This window comes from Mirounga leonina, unplaced genomic scaffold, assembly GCF_011800145.1.
Source record: "Mirounga leonina isolate KUSES-001 unplaced genomic scaffold, KU_Mleo_1.0 Mir_154, whole genome shotgun sequence".
In the NCBI taxonomy this organism is placed as follows: domain Eukaryota; kingdom Metazoa; phylum Chordata; class Mammalia; order Carnivora; family Phocidae; genus Mirounga; species Mirounga leonina.
The window spans coordinates 53,802,899-53,814,438 of NW_023270389.1; the positions used below are offsets into that span (position 1 = coordinate 53,802,899).

The 11,540-nt window shown below is 35.2% G+C and overlaps 1 protein-coding gene across 4 annotated transcripts in view; it reads right to left on the reverse strand.

The window, feature by feature from the left end:
- The window catches only part of DNM3 (dynamin 3), a 559,032-nt gene that overhangs the window by 112,750 nt on the left and 434,742 nt on the right, over positions 1-11,540 (reverse strand). For all 4 annotated transcript variants that reach the window (XM_035010797.1, XM_035010801.1, XM_035010800.1 and 1 more), the window contains one exon: positions 3,296-3,407. In XM_035010797.1, the coding sequence (XP_034866688.1) occupies positions 3,296-3,407 (112 nt within the window). The remainder of the gene's footprint in view (positions 1-3,295; positions 3,408-11,540) is intronic.

Here is an 11,540-nt window from a genome sequence, read left to right on the forward strand (position 1 = left end):
TGTAGATTTTTTTCCAGTCAAAATAGAGGTGTTTTGTGTAGAAAGTAGAACTTCTTGAGTCTAGACTTATGTCCATGTATGACAAATAAATGTTTCATTTTTAGAACAGTGATTGATTTGCTGTCAACTCAGTGGTTTATTGATACAAAACCCAAATGACACACCAGAAGTCCTAAAAATTTACTTACAGAGAGACCTCTGTTATTAGGTTAATCTGACTTTTTCATCAACTCTTTCTAAATTAGGAATAACTGTACCTAAAAGTATCCATTCCCCCAAATCTAAGCATGCTCACAAAATGAATGTTTACACAAGCATTCTACTTAGATTGCTTTCAGTAGTTAGCTGCCATTTAAACATCTGAAAGTCAAGCAATCGTGTAATATAACCTCCAGAACTACATGGTGCATAAGAAATGCAAATATTGTTTATGATGAAAACTGAGAAAAGCAATGTTCATGGCATACTGCCAAGTTTAATTTCCTGTCATGTCTTTGGCATATAGTAAAAAACCCTTTTGTCTCGACCTTCCAAGCAACTGTACCAAAAGTGTATTTATAAACAAAAATGATGTGAAAAGAATCAAACAGATTGCATAGGACAACTCTAGATTTGCTTAAAATTGAGTATTCTGATAAAAAATGCAAATATTTCATTGCCTGTCTTTGTGCAGAGCTATGGATACATGAAAATCCACATTTGTAAATTTGGATTCACCAGAGATAGGAAGGTAATTTTGTTTTTCCAAGACAGTTTTCCCTCACAAGAGATGTATTACATAATTTCTTTAAATAGCAAACTTGTCTAGTGCATTTAAAATAAGTCTGACAAAAGCATGACTGAAAAATATTCTTCACAAACTTTAAGTTGCATGGTAGGAAGACATACATCCAACACACAAACATTCTATACAACCAAGCATTATTTGGAAATAGAAAATAGCATAAAGTATTTATGATCTCATTGGGCTCATTATAATATCCACATTGTTTTAGCTCTCATCTACTTGTTAAAGCAGTCTGTGATGAAAATGATAATTATCATCATCATCATCATTATAAATAGAGTGCTTACTTGTGCCCACCCTGTTTATGCTTTCCCTGCATTCTCTCACTTAATCCTGTCAACCAAGCTATAGGGGACTCCTGTTATTTCCATTTTAGAAATGGGAATTTTGAAACATAAAAAGGCTAGACATCTCACAGCTTACATGTGAACTTCTGGAATTTCAGTCTCGGGAGTTTGACACTAAAACCTCTGCTTGAACACACTTGCTGTACAGCTTCCTGTAATACCCCGCCATATAATCTTTTAGAAAGTGTCCCTCTTATCATGTCACTAACTGGCTGGAAACCCTTTAATGGCTTCCCATCTCACTTAAAACTCAAATGCTCACCACATCCTTCAAGACCAATATAATCTGCCCCGACTACCCTCTTGGAAACTATCAAATATTTTTGTCCTCCCTCATTGTGTTCCAGATTCACTGACTTTTTGTTGCTCTTCTGAGACACTGAGTGGCTTTGCACTTGTTAGCCCTCTCCACAAATATTCTTCCCCTCATTTCATTTTCTCCCTCCCTTCCTTCAGGAGCCTACTCAAATGGCAACTCTTCAAAGGGGCTTTCCCTCATCATCTTCATTAAAAGAAAGCTTACCTGCCCCTCTCTGATTGTCTGTCCCTTTAATTTTCTTTATTTTTTATAGACTGTATCACTCCCATAAAATCACACTACATAATTATACAGTTATTCGTTCACTTGTTTAATGTCTGCTCCTTGGGGATGGGACCTTATTGCGCACCTCTGTAGCACCAGGGCTTAGAACGGCGCCTGGCAAAAAGCGTGTGCTCCACAGGCTTTGTGGACTGAGTGAATAAAAAAATTAAGCATATGTACATTTTTAATATAGAATGTATGTGAAACTAAACACACCACCATCAATGGAGAGGGAAGACTAATAAATGATTAGAATTAATAATAAAAGTACAGGTGATACTCTTAGTTTTTAAGTGATTTCTCACGTGCAATTTTTGGAGTGGCATATAGTTATGTAAATATATATGTACACAGTGATAAAATTTGGACAACCATGGAAATCATACAGATACCTCTGTGCTTGGTTATCACCGGGAAAGGGTCTTGTTTCACCTCATTTGGAGGGCACAGGGTATGTTGTGGGGGGTTCGTTGTTTTAGGTGCTGGCCAGGCAAGGGTAGGTTGGGATGGAGTTAAGAGGTCTATGTAGGAGCTAAAATAACAGCAATGAGAAGAACTTTTTGGCACAAATCCCTAATCCTTTACCTCTGGAACTCTGTTAAATTCCAGTGCAACCTCAGGGATGGGGTCAAGGCCAAAGTTCCTCCAGAGATGTTTCAATTGCCCCCCCCCCCCCGCACCCATATTTCAGACTTTCTCTTGAGAAGACTCTTCCTACTGGGAGCCTAGAAATGACCTGACTTGTGCATGATCAGTCCTATAAACCGATCTAGAGCCAAGTAAGCACCACAAGGGTCAAGCTGGACCAAATCCCCAAGGCTCAGTCTCAGCACTTGCGTTCTGAGGAGACACCTGGACAGAACATCTTAAGGGGACAGGAAGTAAGCAGAAAGAGCCGCTCATCAGTGGCATCTGTCTAACGGTGTGTGTACATGTTGGGTGGGACTCCTGAAATTCAAATCCAGACATTTTCCAAAGAACACAAACAGAAGTTCTGTTTATTAACTTGAATGCGAGAAGTGACTTCAAACACTTGAAGTATATTTATAAAGATAAGTAGGAACGGCAATATAATGTTTTTCTTCTTTCACACTCCAAATGACATTAACCAGAATTTGAATACAGATGTAATTTTGGATTCAGGTACTACAGACATAATGAAAGGAGGTAGATTTTTATAAAAATAAGTACATTTTTAAGTATATGAAATAGTGTGATGACATGATATATATACTATGACTATATGAAGAATGTTCTAAACAGCTGTATGAATACTAGGACAACTGTGAAATACCACATAAGGGAAAATAAAATTTTAAATTAAAACGAAGAAATTCTCTCTTGGTCTGAGATTACATATATTATGCTTTATGGCAAAGTAGGGCATTTTCTCTAACAAACAGACTGATAAACTTCTAGAAACTAATGGAGAAAAAGAAATATGAGCAAAGTATTACTTAGAACTGTTCCAAACTAATTAAATCAAAAGAGAACTAGTTTCTCCATTATATAGTATATAGAATTATGTCTTCTTAAGCATGGTTAATAATTATAAGATAAGAGATATATCCAACTTACTAAAGACTTATCAGGATAAACCCCAGCTCTTAGCAGAGATGCCTTCCAGCTGTCTACATCCTCCTGCGAGTCACATGCCAGCTCAAGGAAGCGATAGTCTTTGTACACATTCCTGGAATTAAAAAAAAAATCATGCTTTTAGTCTGGAACCAAATTCAAAATGATTTTATATCACTGCAGACAATGATGATGCAAATGACAGTCCAAATGGATAATTCTCAGACAGTCACTGGAGGAAAAAAAAACAATTCGTTGTATTTAAAATAACTGGTAAATTCCTATGTTTATTACATAAGCTTTTTAAAACTTCACATGAAAGAATTCAGAGCCACTTGTGCCGCTAAGCAATAAGAAGGGGAGGAAAGATAAATGCTCTCAGGATGGTACACTGGGTGCCAAGTCAGAGTGGTGCCAGGGGAATGGATCTGCTGCCGCCTAGTAATTAATCAATTTTCTGAAACCATTTTATAAGCCTAAATGGCTCATAAAACTTTAAAAGATACGGCAATAATCTTACAAACTTAAAATACTATCCTATATTCAAAACAGAAATGCTCATTGATACCGTGGAAAGGAAAAAACATTAGCCAGTATTCAACAGAGTGAAATGCTAATAAGGGCATATTGACAACTGGGGCAATACTATAATTTTGTTTCTTTTCCTAACAATAAAATAATACGTAAGATGTAATACATGCCCGTTTAGAAAGATTTGGAAACTAGATAAAAGAATAAAAATGGTGACAAGTATCCACTTTCCACGGTTTACAGATAAACATTTCTTTATACTCTTGTTCTATCCATCTTTCACACAGTTGAGGTCTCCCCAACCCCCTTCTCTCTCTGTCAACTTTGAGTCCTTTTTTTACTTACTATATTATGGTCATTTACTTAGGCCATTACATCTTTATAAACATCAAATTAGAATGGCATGATATTCATTAATATAAATGTATGATAATTTACTTAACCTCTTCCAGATATTAATTAGGTAATTTCCTTTATTTTTATAATCAGAAATAATGCTTAAGTGAGTATTTTTATCCATAAGCCTTTCACACTTACTCTTATTTTCTGAGGATAGATTCCTATAAATAGAATTATAGGATCAAACTTACAGTCATTTTTAAAGACGCTGATATGCATTACCAATCACCTTTCCAGAAGAGATTTAGACGGATACTAGCAGAATACCAGAAATTATAGTCTTTTTCTCTTCTTATTCTCTTCCAGGATATTCTCATTCATGCCTAAGAGCCTTAGTTTACACCTAAACTCAGAAGGCTCACAAATTTATATCTCTTACCCAGGACTGCCCCAGATTCACAGTGTTTACTGACTTCTCCACTTGACTATCTCAAAGCCACCCTGACATGAACAACTGAATCGGTGATTTTGGCTTGCCCTTCCCTACCTTCCACTCTCATACCCGCTTTCATCTGACTACCTAAAAGTGCACTTCCTGATCACACTGTCACCCTCCCTCAAACCTCACTGTACCCTCCTCATGGATCTCCCTGCATCACATGGCTCCTTTAAATTTGCTCTCCACATGGAATCCTCATGATCTCCTGAAATGTGAATCAGATATTTTTACCCATGGAGTCAAACACTCTAATAGCCACCTGCTTTTAGGGAAAGACTACACTGTCTACCATGGCCTTTAAAACCCTGTGTAGTCTGGCCCGTAACTGTTACCTTCCTCTCCAGCTTCTTTTCACACTCTACTTTCCCTTGCTTTTTTGGCTCCAGGCATGCTGTTCTTCTTTTGCCTCCTGAAATGTGCCATGCCCACTCTCAAAGGTCTCTGCCTGTAGCTCTTTTCTTCTTCCCTCATTGCACAATTAATGCCTACTCTTTCTTGGAATCTTGGGTCATATTCCTATTTACCTTTCCTTCATAGCACTAATCACAGTTGTGAATTCAGAATTATGTGTGGGTTTCTTTTTCTTTTTTATTTCTTATTTATTTATTTATTTACTTGCTTCCTTACTTAGCTATTGTCTATCTTTCCAACTAGCTCACAAGCAACATTAGGACAGAGAATATGTCATTTTTATGCTTATCATTATATCCCCCAGGGGACTTGGGGAAGATGATGACTTAATTGTGCTTTGCTGCCTCTCCACTTCTAACTCAGGTCAAACACATCTTCTTTTCTTGAGTCAAGCCAACTTTGGGACCGGTACTCGGGTAGAGGGTATGAGCTAGATAGTTTCTTGCTCTGGGCTGAACAGAGCTTTGGGACCACAGCAGGAAAACTCAAAGGCAAGGACCAGCATGTAGCAGGCCTTGGTAGGGCTGTCCCTCAATGATCACAGGACTCCTGGGTGTGCCTGATCCTCTGGCTGTAAGGAAGTGTGGGGGGTGCTGAGTCTTCTCTACCCTAATGCAAAAGAAAGCCTCCCTCTTGGTGCCTCAATAAGTAAATGGTAACTTGCCTATTTTGGGCCTGTGATGATGGAGATGTCTGTGCCTTCCCACCCTCACAGGACCAGTCCCCTTAAAGTGTCCAGCAGCTGGACCTGTGCCACAATGAACAAAGGAAAATAAAAGGACATCTAATAAGGATGTCTCATAGCCAGAGAAAGCAAGAATGAAGAGAGCAATCAGAACAGCTTATCAATAAAGAACTGTTGGGGAAAGCAGAAGAAGAGTATTTGAAGAGGTACAAGTACAACATTAAGAAAAACTTCCTGAAACTAAAAAATAAGATTTGTAAGTCAAAATATTTAGTAGGTAAGTTGAAGGAAAGGATGATGAATGTTGAGCCTAGAATTAGTAGTTTTCAAGATCTAGTGGGAGAATTTTTAAAAATACAAGGATAGAGAAGTTATGAAAGTGTGGAGGAAAGAACACCTAACCTGTAAATAATAGGAGTTCCAGAAAAAGAAAAGGAAAGTGGGGGGAGAAAAATAATTATAAAAAAGATACTACTGGGCGCCTGGGTGGCTCAGTCATTTAGGGTCTGCCTTAGGCTCAGGTCATGATCCCAGGGTCCTAGGATTGAGCCCCACATCAGGCTCCCTGCTCTGAGGGAAGCCTGCTTCTCCCTCTCCTACTCCCCCTGCTTATGTTCCCTCTCTCGCTGTCTCTCTGTCAAAAAATAAATTAAAAATCTTAAAGAAAAAAAAAACTACTTTTTAAAAAAGGGTCTTATCCTGATTTTTAAAAAGATCTGAGCCTATACATTTTATGTGCTATGTCATGTGTACTTGATGAGAAAAGATACCATGTAGACATTCATTTATACAATTCTTGAGCTCTGAAATAAAACATTTAAGAGTCTTCTGTAGAAAGATAGCAAGTTGCTTATAAAGGAGAAAGAATGAGACTGGCCCTGGACTGAACATTCAAAAGGTAGAAGGCAATGAAGTAACATTCATGGACTCTTGAGGACTGCAGAGACCCATATCCAGCTGGGATACCGCCACACCCCTGACCTGAGGGAGCGCCTAAGCAGGGAGGAGATTACAACAGCACCAGATGAATCTGCGGAGCATGTTCAAGGTGAGGAAAGATTAAGACAAAAAAAACAGTGGTGAGCAACAGAACTTGCAACATCCACAGAGTTAAATCAAAATAAATAATGACAGACCATCTAAGAATATATAATATAAGGGCTAAAGAAAGAACAGTAAAAGAGACACACTATTCAAATAGTTTAAAAGTTGGGGAAGGGTAGGAGAAAATAAAAATGCTCCCCAGGTCTTCTCTGATGGGTGCAGGGGCAGAGAGTGGGGCAGCAAAGGGATCCCAGGGGTCTCACTGTCAGGAGAAGTGGGCATGGGGAGAAGCAGCAGAAGAAAGGGTTTGGGGGAGAAATATTTGATAATTTGCCTCATGGAATGATAGGGCTATGTACTGGTGATGAATGAAAATGTTAATGAAATTAAATGTACAGTAGAACTCTCAAATTAAAAAAGAAGAAAAAGGAGAAATTAATAGCCTTTGATCAAGTAAAAAAATAAGAAGAAAAAATAAAAAGGACCAAAGTAAGAAATTTTAATAAGATGGCAGGAATAAATTTATGTATATTAATTATGAAATTAATCACAGTGGACTGAATTCTCTCAGCTAGTCAGTTAATTTAGGTTTAAAAAAGTTACATATTATTTGGAAAAATAAAGGAACAGACAAAGAGAAATCACACAAGCACAAAACAAAGAATATAAATTCAAGAATGGTAATATTAATAATAGACGAGATAGAATTTAAAAGTACTGAACAAGATAAACAGTTTAAAAGCCCTAAATAGAATAAAGAGAAATATTATACGATGGTATAAAGTACAATTTGTGAAGATTGGAAAATACTCATAAAACTGTTTGTACCAAATTACATAGTAGGGAAGGAAAGAAAGCAAATGCTACTAAAATTGCAAGAACTTGTAATAATTATATGTATGTAATCAGTTAAAATATAATAATAGAAAACTTTAATATGACTCTTTTCAAATTGGACAAATATAGCGGACAAAAGTAAGTTAGCAAATAGAAGATAAAGATTTGTCATTATCCACAAAACATTTACAAAAATCAGTCTTACACTTGGACCTATACACATACACAATACCAGCCTTAAGAAACATAAAAAAGAGATTATATAGATCACATTCTTTAATCACAAATCAAAAAAAAAAAAAGAAAAAGAAAAATAATAAATTTCTAAAAAAAGAGACCAAAAACTCCTTAAATATATTCTTAGATAACCCTTGTATTACAGAAAAAAATAAAAAAATAAAAATTATAAATTATTTAGAAAACAACAAAAAATATAAACACACCATATCCAACCAATGGAACACAGCAAAGACTGCAGGAAAATTTATGGCCTTAAATATGTTCATTATTTACAGAAAGGAGAAAAAAAGGTCAATGTTCATCTACAGGGATTATAAAACTATGATAAAAAAAAAAGAACAAGCCAAGAAGAAGGAATTAACATAGATTAAAACCAAAATTAATAAAATAAGAAATATAAAAATAACATAAAGGATAATAAAGACATACACAAATATTTTTCCCTTTAGAATTAGACAATATAATACTAATTAAGGGAGAAAACAAAAGTATACAAGACCACAAATGAGAAAGGATAGGATACATAACCACAAATATAGAGAAGATGGAAAAAATTTAAAATCAAATATTATAAGCAATCCTATGGCAAAACTAAGAACCCAGAGAAAAACTAATAATACCCTAAAAAATATGTTACCAAAATTAACTCAAAATCCAGTGGCTTTTACAAAACACTGCTAGGCTATACTTCTAATAACTTAGATATAGGAAAATGTTCCATTCATATTAGGAGAAAGCCTACAAAATACATAGGATAAATTTTTTAAATTGAGAAAATGATAAAATCTTATTGAATAACATGAAACAAGATCTTCATAAATGGAAAGGCATATTTGATAGTGTTTTGATTACGCTATATTCTTAGGTCTTACAAAGTGACTAGTGCTAGTAGGTATTCAATAAATATTTACTGAATAATGAATATCATCACACCCATAAATATATTGACTATCATCTTTAAAATACCTTTGCAAATTTTATAATTTAAAAATGATTTTCCATCAAAGCTTTAATATTTTTGCTAAAGAAGTGAGCATTTTAACATGTTTATTGAAGTGATATTCTTTGTTCTGATTTCATTAAGACTTTTTTTGTGTATTATTAGAATGATTTCTCACTTTTTATTTACATTAGCTCGACACAGCTTTGTCTCTTCTTTTACTTTTTTACTTTTATCTATTTGTTTTACTTTTTAAAAAGACATATTGGTTGTAAATGCCAACAATATAGCTGGGTTTTATTTTTCATCCCAATCTGAAAAGTACTGCCCATGATTAGGAAAGTCTGAATCATGTTTATTTCTTGCCATAGCTGTATAGCTTGGTTTTAGTTTTGTCATTTTGACATAAGCTTTTTTTTTTAATGCTCCCTACTGTTTCCTTGCATATGTTGATAAAAGAACTATCTTTTTGACTTCTATATTTTTTAGTGGTTTTCAGTTCTACAGGTAAGTGACTATTTTTAAAAAAAGAATTATCTTTAAGTTTTCCAAATCATCCCTGAATTCATCTTTGTATATATGAAATTCAGAAATAAAACAATAATTCCTGACTTCTCAAGGAATTTAAAAGCATTTACTGTTTGCCACTTTATCTCACACATTTCCTAATCTATCTAGAAATACTGACCTAGAATATTATTTCTGAATTATTGTTTTCACATCTCTTTAAGAGTCCACTTCTTTTTAGTTTAGTATGCAATTTTGTTACACTTGCAAGCAATTATTTAAATGGAACTCTGTATGTTTTACTTGAATAAATATTTATCATCAGGTATTTTCTATCTGGATTTTCCCAACTGTAAATTCTTACTTGGATTCATTTTTTGAATTGGCTTCAAAGTAGAGCTGGCTATCTGGATTTCTGGTTGGCACAAGTATCCACATTTCTTGCATAGATTGATTCAGTGAGGAAATATAGAAGTTTCTTCTTGTTGTCTTCCTGTTTAGCTTCATTTTTCTTAATCAGGGTAAAGCATGCAGTGGCCACTCATAAAATTTCAATCCAGTTCACTCCATGAGTTTTGCAAATAGTTGATTAACATTGTTACTTCCTAGTGCTTTTAAGACTTTCCATCTCTGTTGTATATGATCTTTTGGATATAGCAACAGATGGAGTAGGATAAAAGAAGCTTCTAATTTTCCACCACAAGGACTGTGGGCCTACCACAGTCCTTGGCATATGGCCTCCACAAAACAAATATTTGTCGAGTGGAGCAAATGAATGAATGAACAAATGAATGAACAAAAGAACTATGGAATGAACTTGAACTGTGTTTATTTTTAAAACCAACTATTTTTATTTTTGATAGAATCCTTAATTTTCCACAGAAAGTCTAAGATAAAAAAGTCTGAAGAGACAAACCACAACAAGCCGAATAAGTACTTTTAATTAAAAGTGGGACATATTTAAAGGAAATATATTCTCCAAGTAGGAAAGTTTATTGTTGTCAAATTTGAAAGGTCGTATCCTTGCTACAGAGCAGAAAGGGTAATAGATTATCTTGATAGAAATCAAAACTCATCAGTTTTTAATTATCTAATTACCTCTATCATAGCTTCTAGCTACCATTTAAGTTTCCATTTGAGGCATTTCTTGTGCACAGTATGAGTCCCTTTAAGATGTAAAAGGTATGGGGAAGGCAAAGCTGGACAAACGCCAGGGGAGTTCTTGGCCAGCTGGAAAGCACGAAAAGTAGCGAGGGTACAAACTTTCCACATTCTCCAAGCAGATCTGAAGAATTCGGCTTTGGCCCATTCTCACTGACCTTTCTCCAGAGTATTTTCTTTCAGGGGCTCTTCACATGGAAAATCTTGAATTTTTTTTCCCCCTCAAAGGATAGCCAAATTCTTGAGAGGGAAAATAATTATCTGGTTGAAACATTAGAAGAGGGTCAAAGGCTTCTGGTGGCTTTGGCTGCTTCATTTTTACCCATTTTTGAAGCCTCATCTTAGGCTGTGTCTAGACATCCAAGAAGAGTTGGATACAGGTCTAAAACACTGAACTGAGCTGATTTACTGGAAGTCTCATAAATTCTGTGGACGTAGCTTCCAGGTTCTCACCACATGCTGTAGCTGTATAGATAACCCACAGCAATTTGTACTGACTGAATTTTTTTGTTTAGTCTATTTCAACTGCAATCATGCAGATATGAGCTTCTGAATGATTTCACTATGAAATCAAGCTCAACTACGTGTTTTATAGTTTGAAAAATAAAAGTTACCTCAACATTAAAAATGAGCATGAGAAATTTTATCCCATAGGTAAAAGGTTTTTAAGTGCTACTGAAGAGAACATGACCACATGATGAGTCTGTGTTTTGATTAGATGTATAACTTTCATTCACATGTCATAAGAATGTCCTTAGGTATTAAAAATTTGAAGTCTAACTTGTTTACCTATGACAGCTCTTTAAATATCTGGGATCAGAGAGACTATGGACTCAGAAACAAACTGAGGGCTCTTGAGGGGAAGGTGTGGGGGGATGGGTTAGCCTGGTGATGGGTATTAAAGAGGGCACGTACTGCATGGAGCACTGGGTGTTATATGTAAACAATGAATCATGGAACACTACATCAAAAACTAATGATGTAATGTATGGTGACTAACATAACATAATAAATAAATAAATAAATAAATAAATAAATAAATAAATAAATAAAT